This window comes from Struthio camelus, chromosome 1, assembly GCF_040807025.1.
Source record: "Struthio camelus isolate bStrCam1 chromosome 1, bStrCam1.hap1, whole genome shotgun sequence".
NCBI classification, from domain to species: domain Eukaryota; kingdom Metazoa; phylum Chordata; class Aves; order Struthioniformes; family Struthionidae; genus Struthio; species Struthio camelus.
Window position 1 is genome coordinate 224623549 of NC_090942.1, and position 18492 is coordinate 224642040.

General features: G+C 56.7%; 2 protein-coding genes across 2 annotated transcripts; both read left to right on the forward strand.

Annotated features, from left to right (window-relative positions):
• The first annotated feature begins 3993 nt into the window (after positions 1-3993).
• LOC138065844 (folate receptor gamma-like) lies at positions 3994-6197 on the forward strand. The gene is made up of 4 exons (XM_068931266.1): positions 3994-4131; positions 4877-5065; positions 5443-5578; positions 5875-6197. Exons 1-4 carry the CDS (start codon positions 3994-3996, stop codon positions 6195-6197), a joined length of 786 nt encoding a protein of 261 aa, XP_068787367.1.
• Positions 6198-13442: 7245 nt separating this feature from the next.
• LOC138065684 (folate receptor gamma-like) lies at positions 13443-17784 on the forward strand. Its single transcript, XM_068930944.1, has 6 exons — positions 13443-13685; positions 13997-14219; positions 15130-15294; positions 16040-16228; positions 16621-16756; positions 17053-17784. The coding sequence occupies exons 3-6, from the start codon at positions 15157-15159 to the stop codon at positions 17373-17375; spliced, it is 786 nt and encodes a 261-aa protein (XP_068787045.1). The 5' UTR covers positions 13443-13685; positions 13997-14219; positions 15130-15156; the 3' UTR covers positions 17376-17784.
• The last annotated feature ends 708 nt before the right edge of the window (positions 17785-18492 follow it).

The window sequence follows — 18492 nt, forward strand, 5'->3', positions numbered from 1 at the left end:
CCATTGTTACCTGCTCACTCCAAGGTCCCTGTGTGCCCAGCATCCTTTTGAGTGGCAAAGGTGTCTCCTTCTCATCTGATCTATCCAGCTGGACTGGTCCGCACCATGGTGCCTCTTGCTCCTTTTCGGTAAAGGCCAGCAATGTGCCCTGAGCTGGGCAAGCTGCTGAGCTACCCTGCTGGGCAGAGGAGGGGAAGACAGGGGCCCAGAAAACTCTTTAGTGCTGTCACCAGAGCAGGAAGCCAAGAGCAATCCAAAAGTTTCGTCATGTAATCACTGATTTCAGTCTTAACAACCACCTTCAAAATCCTCCTCAATTTTTTAAACAAGAATATTGATGGATGGAACAATTAAGTATTTTAAGGGAAAACTCTGAAGCGATAGCATCTGCCCAAGATAAAATATATCTTTGCTTTATCCCTTTCCTTTTATCTGCATCGAGGAAATCTCCTGCTTTGTACTCTATCTTAAAGTGTATCATGTAATTTTTGCAGAAAAGAACAAAAGATTAGATGTTGGGGGATGTTATCGCTAGGCCACTCTCCATCCTCTTTGAAAGGTCCTGGAGATCAGGAGAGGTGCCTGAGGACTGGAAGAAAGCCAATGTCACACCACTCTTCAAAAAGGGTAAGAAGGAGGAGCCAGGAAACTACAGGCCTGTCAGCCTCACCTCCATCCCTAGAAAGGTGATGGAACAGCTCCTCCTGGAGGTCATCACTAAGCATCTGGAGGACAAGAAGGTGATCAGGAGTAGTCAGCATGGATTCACCAAAGGGAAATCATGCTTGACCAATCTGATAGCCTTCTCTGATGGAATGACTGGCTGGGTAGATGAGGGGAGAGCAGTGGATGTTGTCTTTCTGGACTTCAGCAAGGCTTTTGACACTGTCTCCCATCCCATCCTCCGAGGTAAGCTCAGGAAGTGTGGGCTAGATGAGCGGACGGTGAGGTGGATTGAGAACTGGCTGGATGGCCGAGCTCAGAGGGTTGTGGTGAATGGCGCAGAGTCAAGTTGGAGGCCTGTGGCTAGTGGTGTCCCGCAGGGGTCAGTCCTGGGTCCAGTCTTGTTCAAGGTATTCATCCATGACCTGGAGGAAGGGACAGAGTGCACCCTCAGCAAGTTGGCTGATGATACTAAACTGGGAGGAGAGGCTAACACACCAGAAGACTGTGCTGCCATTCCGAGGGACCTGGACAGGCTGGAGAGGTGGGCGGAGAGGAACCTCATGAAGTTCAACAAAGGCAAGTGCAAGGTCCTGCACCTAGGCAGGAATAATCCCATGCACCAGGACAGGCTGGGGGTTGACCTACTGGAAAGTAGCTCTGCCGAGAAGGACCTGGGAGTGCTGGTGGACAACAAGTTAAACATGAGGCAGCAGTGTGCCCTTGTGGCCAAGAAGGCCAATGGTCTCCTGGGGTGCATTAGGCAGAGTGTTGCCAGCAGGTGGAGGGAGGTGATCCTGCCCCTCTCCTCAGCCCTGGGGAGGCCTCCCCTGGAGTACTGTGTCCAGTTCTGGGCTCCCCAGCACAAGAGAGACATGGCACTCCTGGAGAGAGTCCAGCGGAGGGCTACCAAGATGATTAGAGGGCTGGAGCATCTCTCCTCTGAAGAAAGACTGCAAGAGCTGGGCCTGTTCAGCCTGGAGAAGAGAAGATTGAGAGGGGATCTCATCAACGTGTACAAGTATCTGAAGGGGGAGTGTCAAGAGGATGAGGCCAGCCTCTTCTCCGTGGTGCCCAGCAACGGGACAAGAGGCAATGGGCAGAAACTGAACCACAGGAAGTTCCACCTGAACCTGAGAAAAAACTTCTTCACTGTGAGGGTGACAGAGCATTGGAACAGGTTGCCCAGAGAGGTGGTGGAGTCTCCTTCGCTGGAGATATTCAAAACCCGTCTGGATGTGATATGCATGTATCGTGGACTTGCAGACTACTCGAGAAAGAATGAGGTGTGAAAACACGCGAGCAAAGAGAAAAATGACCCCATCTGGATCCCGGAAAGAGCAAGAAGAAACCATCAGCATCACTATCATATTCCTCTCTATGAAGGACTCCAGTTGTTGATGATTTGCTGTAACATCCTACCCCCCATTTCATAGGAAATGCTGGGCTTGTGGCTAACAATTATCTCCCAGGAACAAGCCTCCCGAGTTCCGACAGTTTCATGACAGCATCGTTGCAGTGACCAGCAGTGTCCACACACAAGCCAGATATTAGAAATTCCTTGGAAAGGAGTAGACGACAGGGCAAGAAGGGCGTCATGGGTCTGGGATACTGCTGCAGTTGAGTCTCCTTCGCGGAAGGCAAACAACGTGCCACAAGACACGAGCAGACCGAGACTCTCCAGCATGGGAAAGAGGCAGCTGAGGGGAGATGCGATAGGGGTGACAAAGGCCCAGAGAAGATGAGTGGGGAATAATTGCTCACTGTTGCTTCCAACGCGAGAGCGAGAAGCATGAGAAACGGAAACAGCTCCCGGCTGCTTCAGAGCGACCATCTCGAGGCCGATCTTCACGCACCAGGTAATGAGACGGTGGAAATCACGAAGACAGGGTCTTGTGGAGCTGAAAGCGTTCATGAGTGCCACCTAGAAAGATGAGCTCCTCAGGCAAGTGGGTTCATCACCAAAAACCAGGGCTGGGATTGCAGAACCTGTGTGGTTTCAGAGGGAAGGTTCTGCCTGTCAGCTGCAATGGGCTAGGGGCTCCCCACACGGCTCTTGTGATCAGACGTCGCTTTCAGGTGGAGAGTGGAGGAAAGAGGGCTTGCTACGAATGGCCAAGGCTGATCAGGGCCGTGTCTTTCCAAAGAAACTACTAGATTGTCTCCCCAGGCCAGAGCGGGTGGCTTGCCAGAGGAGCTGGGCGGGCACAGCTGCTTGTCGCTAAACCACTGCTCCTCAGCTGAGGAGCAGTGCTGCCAGGAGGTAAACCTCGTTAAGCATCTCACCCAAGGACTTCCAAGTGCCAGCACCTGCATGGGAAGGCTCTCCTATTAAACTGACCCCAGGAAGCTCCTCTCCTGAGTGCTTCTAAGGTCTCTCAGAGCTCTTGGGGGCTCTTGGTAAGTTGCTTGCTTCTGTCTGTCTAGTTATGAGGGGGATTAGTAAGCTTCCTTGCCCTGGGGGGTTTCTGCGCATGTTTCTTCAGTTTAATGCTTGCTCTGTTGTCCTCTGTGCCTTCCCACTGCTTTTAATGCTGCAGGCAGTTTGTCTGCTTCCTGTGCTTCCCAAAACATGTCTTACAAGTGGTGGTTCTGGAGCCTTACCCTGCCTTGCCAAGGACAGGGAGGGAGTAGCCTCCTCTTCCTGGAGGAGCATGAAAGACCTATGGGCCTCTGGGTAGGAAGGAGAGGCTGAGACACTTGAACGTGAAGTGGTCTCTTGTTGCTCTAGTCCCTCCTCCTTGGAAGGCCGTAGTTCTGGCCCTGCAATGGCTCTGAGATGCTGAGGCAGTGGAGCAAAGGCCTCTTTCTTTTGAGCCCTCACTGAAAACAAGGTGGGCCTCTTGCAGCTGGTGGTGCAGGCAAGGGCTCAGTGTGCTAGTGCTTCTCAGGGCCTCTTCTGAACCCCCAGCTAAAGACCCTCCCCAGGGAGTGATGCCCAGCTTGTGTGGAGCTGGGGATCTGAGAGCTCTGCCCGTAAGCAGTGGGGTGGCTTAATGCCGGCAGGAGTGCAACTTGGACGGCTCTAACGCAGCCCAGTCTCGCTGATCACGGGGCCTTGTGGGATCTCGGAGGCTGACTAGCAAGCAGCCCCAGCAGTGACTGAGGAGATGGTGCCAGGTTGTCCAGGGGTAACACCTGGCTGGCCTGGCAGCCTTTCCCTGGAGCAGTGCTCTGTGTGTCCTGGGGGCTGTGAGGCACTAGCAACCTGCTGGTATGCTGCTGGCTGCCTTGCCTGCTCAGCCCCTCTGCTCCTGCTGCTCTTGCTGAAGCCTGTCCTCGGCTGTGGCCTTGCCTGTGCAGCCTTGCTCTTCTCCTGGCCCTGTGGAGATGGCAGCGGGGCAGGTGCTGCTTGTGCTGCTGGCCGCCTCTGTAGCGACTGCCACCAAGGACCCGCTGCTGAATAGCTGCATGGATGCCAAACACCACAAAACCAAGCCTGGCCCAGAGGGGCTGCTGCATGGCCAGGTAGGGTGCTGCTGTGCTCGTGATTGTTCCTGCCCAGCCATCACCCCTGCACTCTAGGAGATGCCAGGTGGCATTGTCTAGGTCCCCTCTGCCCACCTTCCCGCACCAGAGAGGCTGGTGTGGAGCTCTGGGCTTAGCCACCTCTTGCCTGGGGAAGGTGGCCTGTGCTGTGTAGGAGGCTGCCTGATTTGCCCCTTTCTTCCAGCAAAAGGCTACTGCAGATGGGCTGTGGGTCACTCCTGCCCCGGGTGGGGTGGGGGGGGTGGTGGTGGGGGGAGGATTTCCGGTGCTAGCTCAATTTCCACCCTGCACCCCTGCAGCAAGGAAGCCCCCTTTGCCCAAAGCTGGGCTACCTGAGATCCCAGTGAGAGAAATGGGGGCAAGACAAGGCTGTCTCTTCTGCTCCCTCTCTGTGTTAGAGCTCCCTCTTGCTCCTTGAGAGCTCTCTTCCCCTGGCCTGGGTGGGGACAGGGCTAACAGCAAGCCAGGGCCCAGCAGGAGGGAGCTCTTGTTGCAGCTCCCTGGTACTGACTGGGGGTGTGTGATGCAGGCTAGCATCTGGCCTTCCTGGTGCCCCTCCTGCTCTCCCTCAAACTCCGCCTTGCTGCAGCCCTAAACCCCGCAGTCTGAAGGGCCCATGCTGTGGCTGCTCACGGGCTCTTGCTGGAGGCAGTGGAGGGAGCCTGTGACTGTCTGGAGCTGCTGCCTGGCCTTCCTGATGGGCCTGTCTCCTGCTCCGTTGCAGTGTTCCCCCTGGAAGGACAATGCCTGCTGCACAGCCAACACCAGCTCGGAAGCGCACAAGGACCAGTCCTACCTCTACAACTTCAACTGGAACCATTGTGGGGTGATGCCACCCAAGTGCAAGCACCACTTCATCCAGGACACGTGCTTGTATGAGTGCTCACCCAACCTGGGGCCCTGGATTGACAAGGTAGGGCTCTGCCCTGGCCCGGAGGAAGGCAAGGGGCCCTGTGCTGCTGCCATGCTGCGTTCTCAGCTGGTGCCCTGGCTGCTATGCTGTGGCCCACCTGGCTGTGGGCTGGCATGGGTGCTCTCCAGGCATGCTGAGCCTTTCCACCTGGAAGGTAGACTTCCACAGGCTTTTGCTAGCCTCTGCTTAGGCACACAGGTGGCTCTTGTTGCAGGTATGTCTGCTGGGACTGGAACTCCTTGGGGGAGGAGGAGGGGGGTCAGCCCTGGAGGCCAGGGGAAAGGGCTGGAAGGGGATTGAGATGGACCTCTGGGGTGTGGCAGGTGGCTTAGGTGTGGAGGGCCACCACCAATGGGTGTGGTTGTCTCCTCTGGGAGGCTGACAGCAGCTGGCGTCGGGAGAGGATTCTGCACGTGCCGCTCTGCAGAGAGGACTGTGAGGAGTGGTGGGAGGACTGCAAAGACTATGTCACCTGCAAAGAGAACTGGCACAAGGGCTGGAACTGGGCCACAGGTTAGTGGGCTCCATGGAGCAAGCCTTGCCTCATGCTGGCCAACAAAATGGCCCTGGAGGGGTGAGTGCTGCCTGCCCAGTGGCCCAAGCCAAGACGCTGGGTTGCTCGCAGCTGGCTTGGGGGCTGCAGGCTAGGTGGTGGCCCAGCCACCCTCCACCAGCTGGAATGCCGCGGTGGGCTGTGGGTGGGCTGTCCCCTGGTGGCCCGCTCCTCTGGGTGGAAGGGAAGAAGGAAGGAAGGAAGGAACTGCAGCGTGCTCCCTCAGGAGGGTCTCTCTGGGGCTGTCTGTCTGCAGGAACAAACCGCTGTCCTTGGGGCTCCGTGTGCAGGCCCTTCTCCCGAGTCTTCCCCCGCCCAGCAGACCTGTGTGAGAAGATCTGGTCCAACTCCTACAAATACACCACCGAGCGCCGGGGCAGTGGGCGCTGCATCCAGATGTGGTTTGACCCTGCCCAGGGAAACCCCAACGTGCTTGTGGCAAAATACTATGCTTGGAAGAGGAGAGCGTCTCCTGCTTGGAGGACGAACGTGACTCCCGCCGAGCCTGGCAAAGCGGCACGGGCTCTGCCGTGGCCTGCCCTGCTCCTGCTGCCTCTTGCCCTCGTGATGCTCCCCTAGGCACCGGGGAGCTCTTGGTGCTGTGCATGGTGGGCGATCCCTCTGACAGCTCTCCCAAGGGCCTTCACTGTGGCCATGCTGAAGGAAGGGGCTGCGCAAGCTGCCCTCCAGAGGAGCTGGCATGGCTAACGCTTGGGTCTGTCTGAACTGCTCGTGCATGCCAGTAACTGCTTGACGTGCATGTTGTTGGACCTTGGTCCCTGCCTCTGCTCAGAGTTACTGGTGGAGGCCCCTGTGTCCCTGCCCTTCATGGCCCTCAGCTGAGCTCTGGGGCTGGGTTTCTCAGGCTCCTCTCCAGCTTCCCTGAAGGGGGGTGGTGGGGTGGGGTGGGTGGGGAGGGGAGAACAGAAGTCAGCCTTCTGAATCAGCCTTGCTTTCCTGGAGCTGAAATAAAACCATGACCCCTGTGAAGCACGTCTCCCGGGGGAAACAAGCCTGCTGGTCTGGGTGGGACAGGGGCTTTGTGTAAATGGAGCAAGCAGTGTGTGGGTGGGAGAGGTGCAGCCTTCTCTCATGGACCCCAAGAGAAGGAAAACCCACCAACAAAACTGCTTTGTGAGACGCCTTCAGGTAGAGCCCTTTGCTCCCTGGACACGTCACTGGTTCTCGTGGGGCTATTGCCATGCCTGTCAGTGAGAGGAATGTTTTTGCCTGCTGCAAGCAACTGCAGAGCCCTGTAGGCTGCCAGGTGAGGTGTAAGCCTCCCCAAGCCTGTATGCCAATTCCTCCCCGTGCTGGTCAGGACTGATGTGAGGTTTGTCTCAGGCTGCAGAACTGACTGTGCTGAGCGTTTGGGGCTTTGATGCCAGAGAGGTTCGTCTTGATGCTCCGCCTGCTTTTTCTTGATCTGTAGCTTCTCATTCTTTCCCTGTGTCATTGTGTTAGGATTCCCGTGCATTGGGGATTTTTTGGGGGGTGGGGGAGGGGGTTTCTTCAGCTTTCACTTGTGATATCCCTTGGGCTATAGCGATGGGCAGTGCCTGCTGACAGATGGAGAAGCTAGCCGTGTGAGCAGAGTGGGCAAGTCCGTGCTCGTGCTTGGGCAGGGATCGTGGCTTGCCTGCCCCAGACAACTCCTGCTTTAGTGAAGCTGTGCTGGAGATGAGACACCTCTCAGGAGAGGAGGCTGATCAGGTCAGTGGCCCATCAGTTCTCACGGGTGAAGTGCACCTGCTGCGCCCTGAACTGAGCCAAAGGGCCAACACTAGCCCTCCCAGGCACCCAGCCACGTTTCACGTTGGCTCGCTTGTTGTGTGAGTTTGCAAAGAGAAGTTATCCCTGGTGGACGCCTCTCCTGAACTTGTTCTCCCTTCCACCTTTGTGCCCAACGAGGGCCACAAATGGCAGACACCAGCCAGCCTGGCCAGGGCACAGCCAAGCTCCTTGGGAGACCGCGTGAAGTACTTGTGTTCCCTGTCTTGCAATACGTGGGTTGTATGTGTACAGTGTGCTGGGCAGGGCAAAGAAAAGTGCGCGGCAGGGCTGGGAGGTGCTCAATAAGGCCTTAGGCTGTGAAGGAATGAGATGAAAAGGAGCTGGAAGAGCCTCCTGCTGTGCCCTGGTGGTCCTGGTGGAGGGGCCTGTAGTCATGGTGCAAGGCTGTAATTGACCCGCGCAAACAGGGACCGGGCTCCAGCATATGCTGTGGACTCCAGAAGGTGTGAGTGACAGTAGCCTAGAAGAAACCTTCCTGGGTCTCCTGGGCACTGTCGCCTAGGCATGGGCCTAGGAGGTGGGGGTGAGGCCAAGCCCCAAGCACACAGCTCACAAGGTGGAGGGGGGCCTGGTAGGTGGGGTGGGGGAGGGAGGGAGGGAGGAGGACATGAGATGCCACCCTCACCCTGCCAAGAGTGGGAGCTAGTTCAGGTGCTGTGGCCACAGCCTCCCCCTTGGTTTCCTTTCTGTAGGCTCCAGGACCAGCCCTGAACTAGGGGAAGGTCAGGGTGCCGTTTCCTCTGCTACCAAGCATGCCTGAGTTTGCATCGGTCCTGGCTCTGGTGGCTCTGTTGGAGTGACCCCTGCAAGCCCCTCTGCAAGCATGCTGGGCAACAGTGCGCGGTGGGGCAGGGCAAGGGAAGGAAGGGTTCAGCTGTGGTGTGTGTCTCTAAGCCCACTGTGGGGACAACTGGGACTTGCATCTCTCTCCTGCTTCGTGGCCCTCCAGGGACTCCTTGGCAGACTTGTTAAATAGCTCCAGCTCTCTGTCTGCTCTTAGGCAGCTGATCCCTCCTGCCGTGGCTCCATAGCTACCTTTCCAGCACAGGACTGCTGTTCCTGGCAGGAGCAGGGCACAGGGGAGAGCTTGGGGGTCAGGCTGCCCTCCCCCCCCCCTCACACACACACACTGTGTCTTTGGGGGTGGCTCGGGCTGTGCTATGGAGTTGGTTGGGGAAAGGAGCCCTGTTGTATTCTGCTCTTGCTGCTTTTCTTTGCCTCTCCTTGCAAGCAGAACGCAAACTCCTGTGAGCTTCACAGCTTGTTCATGATGCTGTCCGGGAAAGTGAAGTTATCCATCAAATAGAGGGACAAGGACAAGGCTGCTGCTCAGGGCGAGGGATGCAAACCTGTAGCCAATCTGCAGCCTTTCTTGAGAGTCTGGAATGCTTTTTCAGGAGCCAGGGCAAGAGGAGTGGTGCAGCTGCCCTGCCCTGGCAGAGCTCTGTGACCCACTGGGTGCAGTGGGAAGGCAAGGAAGGGTCCAAGCGTTGCAAGTCTGACTCCCAAATGCTCCCTGCGCTGGAGCTGTTCTCTCTATTCGTGGACGGCACGAGGATGCCAAGAGCCGGGAAACCATTGCTGGGCAACAGCTGCTGAGCCTAAGCCCCCATCTGAAACGGAAGTGGGAGAAGCGGGTAGGGCCACTGCACTCGAGATCCTGAATTCCTTCCCAAAGGCACGTTGTGCTGTCCCTAGAGGCAGCCTGGCACACGTGCCTTTCCCAGACCAGCTGCCGAGTTCTTCATTAGAAGAACCACCCCCCACCCTCCCACCCCCCGCCCCCTGACCTTCCCAAAATTCACCTCCCCAGCAATGCTTCTTGCCATTGCCACTATCCAGGGCGCGCATGCTGGGCCTCCCTGCACACCCTGCAACGCTCTCGGAAGAGCACACACTGCAATGAGTGCTGTTCTTCAAGGCCTTGGCTCCGTCCCTAACGTGGGGCACCTCCAGCCCTGAGCAGTGTTGAGCCTTCAGGCGTGCTGGGGTTGAGAGCAGAGCTTCCTCCCGAAGGGCGAGGAAAAGCCCTGAGCAGAGTGCTGTTGTAGTGCTGGCAGTCACACTCGCCTTGGGTCCCCTGCCCCATCCTCTGGCCCGCTGCTAGTCATGAGTACGTCTGAGGAGGGGGAGGGATCCAAATCCCGTTGCAGAAGGCGTCCCCTGGTTATGCCTGGGGCCCCGCTTCAGAGCGGGACGGTTGTACTTGCTCCCAGGTGCCCAAGTCCCAAGTGTGACTTCCCCCAAGTCCCAAGCTGCAGCATGAAAGCAAGCAAGCAACTGACTGAGCAGCGGTGAGGTTAGCTGTGATCCCACAGATCCTCTTGCACCCCCTCCTGAGAAACCGGCGTGCTCCAGTACCTCTCTCAAGTGCCTGTACACCAGTGTACGCAGCCTGGGGAATAAAGAGGAAGAGTGAAAGACCTGTGTGCAGTTGCAGGGCTCTGATCTCATTGCAATTACAGAGACATGGTGGGATAGCGCGCGTGCCTGGAATGCTGTCATGGATGGCTCCAGGGAAGGACTGGTTGGAGAGGGGAAGCTTGGGGGCAGTCTTGCCTACAGTGACCACGAGATGGTGGAGTTGAGGATGCTGCGAGGAGGAAGCAGGGCAAGAAGCAGGACTGCAGTGCTGGGCTTCAGTGCGCTGGAATCACTTGGACCCTAGGTTTCCAAGGAGTTGTACTTCTTACAGTCTCATTTCCCCGCCTGCCAGTGAAAGTCTCTTCCAATCTTCTTTCCGGAGTCGGTGGACTCTTTCCCTCTGATTGGTTCATGGCTACGTGACCTAGTTCAAGTCACATCCCAGGATTTCAGTAAAGTTACAGAGACAAATATTCCAGTGATTACTTGCACTTATATTAACATTACCTACAGATATAAAATCACAGCGGGTTCCCATGCAGACACATCCTTGTTGTGTGAGATACACACGGGCAGTTTCAGGAGTTTCATCAGGATGTATTTCAAAATGACAGACATTTTGTTCAGCATCAAGACAACTGTCCTGGGCCTTGATAGTATTACTCTCACAGATAAATCCCCGTTGCTCTCGCACGACACACGCGCTAACATCGGCCGTTTGCCATTTGTCTCCATTATTTAGGGCCCGCGCTCCGTGTTCTGTTGGGTCCAGCATAGTTCCATTGTGATTCCATCCCAGCGCAAGGATAGGGTATATAATAAATACGGAAGCATTGCATGTCGTTAGGACAAAAGCCGTGGCCTCATTACTGCGAGGGTCATAAGTAAAAATGTGTGGATTCTCTGTAATGGGTTGAGGCAAAAAACATCATGAGCACGTAAGCAGTAGGCCCAGCCATCCCATGCGATGGCTTACTTCTCTGGTGGATGGTTGCTCACAACCCGCTTGACGTGCCAATGGTGTATCCTGTTTTCTTCCCTGAAACCTTAACAGCAAAGAACAAACATCTTGAAGCAGTGTATGGTCCCTCCTGCTTTGGTTCTAATTCAGACTTTTGTGAAAACACTCTAATCAAAACCTCCTCTCCAGGCAATATATCATGCCCCCATAGTGTTGGTGGAGTGGGTTGGTACCATCAGGCTTGTTTGCTAAAGGTTTCAAATCTTTCTTGCACAGCTAGTACATACTGAGCCAACCGCTCCCCTCCATCCAATAGGCTGGTCTTGGTGGGCATACAGGTTCCCAGTGCAGTTAGAGGTCTCCCAGCAAGAATGTCTGCCCCTGTTAAGCCTATGGGCTCTTTTGGAATACTCCAAATATCCCATGGAGGTAAGTTTTGGGCTTCTGGCCCTTTTAGCCCTCTGGGTACACAGATTTCTGCTAATTTCTCTTCCAAGGGCCTGTTCTTCCTTTCTTCCTGTCCCAAGGCCTGGGGACGATAGCGGGTGTGTAATTTCCTTCCTATCCACAAAGACTTCTAGAGGACAGACTTGCCTCAAAGAGAGGCAACGTTGGCCTCTTCAGGGACCTTCCTGGAAGCATGCCATGGGTTAGGGCTCTAGAAGGAAGAGGGGTCCAGGAGAGCTGGTCAGTATTCAAGCATCACTTCCTCCAGGCTCAAGAACGGGGCATCCCTCCGAGCAAGAAGTCGAGCAAAAGGGGCAGGAGACCTGCACGGACGGACAAGGACGTCCTGACAAAACTCCACGGTAAGCAGGGGGTGTACAGGAGGTGGAAGCAGGGGCAGGCCACTTGGGAGGAATACAGGGACGTTGCCAGAGTGTGCAGGGCTGCGACGGGGAAGGCCAAGGCCCGTGTGGGATTAAAGCTGGCTAGGGATGTCAAGCACAACAAGAAGGGCTTCTTCTAAGACATCATTAACAAAAGGAAGACTAGGGGAAAAGTGGGCCTGCTCCTGACTGGGGCAGGGAGCCTGCCTGGCGACAGAGGGCCCAGCGAAGGCGGAGATACTGCATGCCTTCTGTGCTTCAGTCTTCAGTGCTAAGGGCAGCCCAAGGCAATGCCGGACCCAGGAGCCCAGGGAGAAAGGGTGGACAAAGGAAGACTTTCCCTTGGTGGAGGAGGATCGGGTTAGAGATGACTTAGGCAAACTTGACACCCACAAAACCATGGGCCCTGCTGAGATGCACCCACGAGTGCTGAGGGAGCTGGCGGACGTCATTGCTGGGCCACTCTCCATCGTCTTTGGAAGGTCATGGCAATCAGGAGGGGTGCCGGAGGCCGGGGAGAAAGCAAACGTCAGCCCAGTCCTCAGAAAGGGCAAGAAGGAGGAGCCAGTCAGCCTCACCTCCATCCCGGGAAAGCTGATGGAACAGCTCGTCCTGGAGGCCATCTCTAAGCATGTGGAGGACAAGACGGTGATCGGGAGCAGCCAGCATGGATTCCCCACGGGGAAAACTATGCTTGACCAACATGATAGCCTTCCCTGATGGGACAAGTGGCCAGCAGCGGCTGTTGTCTCCCTCGACTTCAGCAAGGCTTTTCACACTGTCTCCCATCCCATCCTCATAGGCAAGCTCAGGAAGTGCGGGCTGGCGGAGTGGGCGGTGAGGTGGACTGAGAACTGGCTGGATGGCCGAGCTCAGAGGGTTGTGATCAGTGGCACAGGGTCTCGTTGGAGGCTGTAGCTAGCGGTGTCCCCCAGGGGTCAGTACTGGGTCCAGGATTATTTAACTTCTTCATCAGTGACTTGGATGAAGCGACAGAAGGCCTCCTCAGCAAGTTTGCTGTAACATCCCACCCCCCACCACACTGAATTTCAGCCCCAACAGGAGGACCCAGAGCAGCAGTGAAGGCATGCGTAAAACCCCAGCAGAAGGGGAAGAAACGAGGAAGTGTACGCATAACAATTTTAACTGCATTATTATTGTTGTTGTTGTTGTTATGATTGAGACCTTTTTTTGCTGTGGAGAACTATTTGTTCGTTTCTTTCTGTTTTCTTTCTTTTTGCAGTAATAATTAGATCTGGACTACTCGGGATTGCTTTGTTGGACTGTTAAGATCTCAGTTGCACTGACAATAACTTCTTGGCTTTCTATATGAGGTGTGTCCTTTCTGCCCGCAAGCAAGACTTTGAGTGTCATGATGCTCACAGCGTTTTGAAGCCGGGTGGGACATCATCGGGCAGGGGGGTTCGGCACACCCCAAAGTCACTGCCCCACAGTCGCTGGGCTGAGTCTTCCCCCCGGGAAGGAGCACCCGGAGCACGAGGTTAGGTGTCCCTGACGGGATGTGCCGGGACAGCGAGAAACGTCCCTGTCGTCCGCCCCAGGGCAGCCGGCTCACCACAGCTCACCTGGGGGTGGGAGGTCCCCAGGACACGCTCAATCCCAAACCCCACAGACAACTTGCATGAAGTGATGCAGTGGAGGAGGGGAAAAAAAAGAACGGAACACTTTCGATAGGAAATGCTGGGCTTGTGGCTAACAATTATCTCCCAGGAACAAGCCTCCCGAGTTCCGGCAGTTTCATGACAGCATCGTTGCAGTGACCAGCAGTGTCCACACACAAGCCAGATATTAGAAATTCCTTGGAAAGGAGTAGACGACAGGGCAAGAAGGGCGTCATGGGTCTGGGATACTGCTGCAGTTGAGTCTCCTTCGCGGAAGGCAAACAACGTGCCACAAGACACGAGCAGACCGAGACTCTCCAGCATGGGAAAGAGGCAGCTGAGGGGAGATGCGATAGGGGTGACAAAGGCCCAGAGAAGATGAGTGGGGAATAATTGCTCACTGTTGCTTCCAACGCGAGAGCGAGAAGCATGAGAAACGGAAACAGCTCCCGGCTGCTTCAGAGCGACCATCTCGAGGCCGATCTTCACGCACCAGGTAATGAGACGGTGGAAATCACGAAGACAGGGTCTTGTGGAGCTGAAAGCGTTCATGAGTGCCACCTAGAAAGATGAGCTCCTCAGGCAAGTGGGTTCATCACCAAAAACCAGGGCTGGGATTGCAGAACCTGTGTGGTTTCAGAGGGAAGGTTCTGCCTGTCAGCTGCAATGGGCTAGGGGCTCCCCACACGGCTCTTGTGATCAGACGTCGCTTTCAGGTGGAGAGTGGAGGAAAGAGGGCTTGCTACGAATGGCCAAGGCTGATCAGGGCCGTGTCTTTCCAAAGAAACTACTAGATTGTCTCCCCAGGCCAGAGGGGGTGGCTTGCCAGAGGAGCTGGGCGGGCACAGCTGCTTGTCGCTAAACCACTGCTCCTCAGCTGAGGAGCAGTGCTGCCAGGAGGTAAACCTCGTTAAGCATCTCACCCAAGGACTTCCAAGTGCCAGCACCTGCATGGGAAGGCTCTCCTATTAAACTGACCCCAGGAAGCTCCTCTCCTGAGTGCTTCTAAGGTCTCTCAGAGCTCTTGGGGGCTCTTGGTAAGTTGCTTGCTTCTGTCTGTCTAGTTATGAGGGGGATTAGTAAGCTTCCTTGCCCTGGGGGGTTTCTGCACATGTTTCTTCAGTTTAATGCTTGCTCTGTTGTCCTCTGTGCCTTCCCACTGCTTTTAATGCTGCAGGCAGTTTGTCTGCTTCCTGTGCTTCCCAAAACATGTCTTACAAGTGGTGGTTCTGGAGCCTTACCCTGCCTTGCCAAGGACAGGGAGGGAGTAGCCTCCTCTTCCTGGAGGAGCATGAAAGACCTATGGGCCTCTGGGTAGGAAGGAGAGGCTGAGACACTTGAACGTGAAGTGGTCTCTTGTTGCTCTAGTCCCTCCTCCTTGGAAGGCCGTAGTTCTGGCCCTGCAATGGCTCTGAGATGCTGAGGCAGTGGAGCAAAGGCCTCTTTCTTTTGAGCCCTCACTGAAAACAAGGTGGGCCTCTTGCAGCTGGTGGTGCAGGCAAGGGCTCAGTGTGCTAGTGCTTCTCAGGGCCTCTTCTGAACCCCCAGCTAAAGACCCTCCCCAGGGAGTGATGCCCAGCTTGCATGGAGCTGGGGATCTGAGAGCTCTGCCCGTAAGCAGTGGGGTGGCTTAATGCCGGCAGGAGTGCAACTTGGACGGCTCTAACGCAGCCCAGTCTCGCTGATCACGGGGCCTTGTGGGATCTCGGAGGCTGACTAGCAAGCAGCCCCAGCAGTGACTGAGGAGATGGTGCCAGGTTGTCCAGGGGTAACACCTGGCTGGCCTGGCAGCCTTTCCCTGGAGCAGTGCTCTGTGTGTCCTGGGGGCTGTGAGGCACTAGCAACCTGCTGGTATGCTGCTGGCTGCCTTGCCTGCTCAGCCCCTCTGCTCCTGCTGCTCTTGCTGAAGCCTGTCCTCGGCTGTGGCCTTGCCTGTGCAGCTTTGCTCTTCTCCTGGCCCTGTGGAGATGGCAGCGGGGCAGGTGCTGCTGGTGCTGCTGGCCGCCTCTGTAGCAACTGCCACCAAGGACCCGCTGCTGAATAGCTGCATGGATGCCAAACACCACAAAACCAAGCCTGGCCCAGAGGGGCTGCTGCATGGCCAGGTAGGGTGCTGCTGTGCTCGTGATTGTTCCTGCCCAGCCATCACCCCTGCACTCTAGGAGATGCCAGGTGGCATTGTCTAGGTCCCCTCTGCCCACCTTCCCGCACCAGAGAGGCTGGTGTGGAGCTCTGGGCTTAGCCACCTCTTGCCTGGGGAAGGTGGCCTGTGCTGTGTAGGAGGCTGCCCGATTTGCCCCTTTCTTCCAGCAAAAGGCTACTGCAGATGGGCTGTGGGTCACTCCTGCCCCGGGGGGGGGTGGGGGGGGGGTGGTGGGGGGAGGATTTCCGGTGCTAGCTCAATTTCCACCCTGCACCCCTGCAGCAAGGAAGCCCCCTTTGCCCAAAGCTGGGCTACCTGAGATCCCAGTGAGAGAAATGGGGGCAAGACAAGGCTGTCTCTTCTGCTCCCTCTCTGTGTTAGAGCTCCCTCTTGCTCCTTGAGAGCTCTCTTCCCCTGGCCTGGGTGGGGACAGGGCTAACAGCAAGCCAGGGCCCAGCAGGAGGGAGCTCTTGTTGCAGCTCCCTGGTACTGACTGGGGGTGTGTGATGCAGGCTAGCATCTGGCCTTCCTGGTGCCCCTCCTGCTCTCCCTCAAACTCCGCCTTGCTGCAGCCCTAAACCCCGCAGTCTGAAGGGCCCGTGCTGTCGCTGCTCACGGGCTCTTGCTGGAGGCAGTGGAGGGAGCCTGTGACTGTCTGGAGCTGCTGCCTGGCCTTCCTGATGGGCCTGTCTCCTGCTCCGTTGCAGTGTTCCCCCTGGAAGGACAATGCCTGCTGCACAGCCAACACCAGCTCGGAAGTGCACAAGGACCAGTCCTACCTCTACAACTTCAACTGGAACCATTGTGGGGTGATGCCACCCAAGTGCAAGCGCCACTTCATCCAGGACACGTGCTTGTATGAGTGCTCACCCAACCTGGGGCCCTGGATTGACAAGGTAGGGCTCTGCCCTGGCCCGGAGGAAGGCAAGGGGCCCTGTGCTGCTGCCATGCTGTGTTCTCAGCTGGTGCCCTGGCTGCTATGCTGTGGCCCACCTGGCTGTGGGCTGGCATGGGTGCTCTCCAGGCATGCTGAGCCTTTCCACCTGGAAGGTAGACTTCCACAGGCTTTTGCTAGCCTCTGCTTAGGCACACAGGTGGCTCTTGTTGCAGGTATGTCTGCTGGGACTGGAACTCCTTGGGGGTGGGGGTGGAGGAGGAGGAGGAGGGGGGTCAGCCCTGGAGGCCAGGGGAAAGAGCTGGAAGGGGATTGAGATGGACCTCTGGGGTGTGGCAGGTGGCTTAGGTGTGGAGGGCCACCACCAATGGGTGTGGTTGTCTCCTCTGGGAGGCTGACAGCAGCTGGCGTCGGGAGAGGATTCTGCACGTGCCGCTCTGCAGAGAGGACTGTGAGGAGTGGTGGGAGGACTGCAAAGACTATGTCACCTGCAAAGAGAACTGGCACAAGGGCTGGAACTGGGCCACAGGTTAGTGGGCTCCATGGAGCAAGCCTTGCCTCATGCTGGCCAACAAAATGGCCCTGGAGGGGTGAGTGCTGCCTGCCCAGTGGCCCAAGCCAAGACGCTGGGTTGCTCGCAGCTGGCTTGGGGGCTGCAGGCTAGGTGGTGGCCCAGCCACCCTCCACCAGCTGGAATGCCGCAGTGGGCTGTGGGTGGGCTGTCCCCTGGTGGCCCGCTCCTCTGGGTGGAAGGGAAGAAGGAAGGAAGGAAGGAACTGCAGCGTGCTCCCTCAGGAGGGTCTCTCTGGGGCTGTCTGTCTGCAGGAACAAACCGCTGTCCTTGGGGCTCCGTGTGCAGGCCCTTCTCCCGAGTCTTCCCCCGCCCAGCAGACCTGTGTGAGAAGATCTGGTCCAACTCCTACAAATACACCACCGAGCGCCGGGGCAGTGGGCGCTGCATCCAGATGTGGTTTGACCCTGCCCAGGGAAACCCCAACGTGCTTGTGGCAAAATACTATGCTTGGAAGAGGAGAGCGTCTCCTGCTTGGAGGACGAACGCGACTCCCGCCGAGCCTGGCAAAGCGGCACGGGCTCTGCCGTGGCCTGCCCTGCTCCTGCTGCCTCTTGCCCTCGTGATGCTCCCCTAGGCACCTGGGAGCTCTTGGTGCTGTGCATGGTGGGCGATCCCTCTGACAGCTCTCCCAAGGGCCTTCACTGTGGCCATGCTGAAGGAAGGGGCTGCGCAAGCTGCCCTCCAGAGGAGCTGGCATGGCTAACGCTTGGGTCTGTCTGAACTGCTCGTGCATGCCAGTAACTGCTTGACGTGCATGTTGTTGGACCTTGGTCCCTGCCTCTGCTCAGAGTTACTGGTGGAGGCCCCTGTGTCCCTGCCCTTCATGGCCCTCAGCTGAGCTCTGGGGCTGGGTTTCTCAGGCTCCTCTCCAGCTTCCCTGAAGGGGGGTGGTGGGGTGGGGTGGGTGGGGAGGGGAGAACAGAAGTCAGCCTTCTGAATCAGCCTTGCTTTCCTGGAGCTGAAATAAAACCATGACCCCTGTGAAGCACGTCTCCCGGGGGGAAACAAGCCTGCTGGTCTGGGTGGGACAGGGGCTTTGTGTAAATGGAGCAAGCAGTGTGTGGGTGGGAGAGGTGCAGCCTTCTCTCATGGACCCCAAGAGAAGGAAAACCCACCAACAAAACTGCTTTGTGAGACGCCTTCAGGTAGAGCCCTTTGCTCCCTGGACACGTCACTGGTTCTCGTGGGGCTATTGCCATGCCTGTCAGTGAGAGGAATGTTTTTGCCTGCTGCAAGCAACTGCAGAGCCCTGTAGGCTGCCAGGTGAGGTGTAAGCCTCCCCAAGCCTGTATGCCAATTCCTCCCCGTGCTGGTCAGGACTGATGTGAGGTTTGTCTCAGGCTGCAGAACTGACTGTGCTGAGCGTTTGGGGCTTTGATGCCAGAGAGGTTCGTCTTGATGCTCCGCCTGCTTTTTCTTGATCTGTAGCTTCTCATTCTTTCCCTGTGTCATTGTGTTAGGATTCCCGTGCATTGGGGATTTTTTGGGGGGTGGGGGAGGGGGTTTCTTCAGCTTTCACTTGTGATATCCCTTGGGCTATAGCGATGGGCAGTGCCTGCTGACAGATGGAGAAGCTAGCCGTGTGAGCAGAGTGGGCAAGTCCGTGCTCGTGCTTGGGCAGGGATCGTGGCTTGCCTGCCCCAGACAACTCCTGCTTTAGTGAAGCTGTGCTGGAGATGAGACACCTCTCA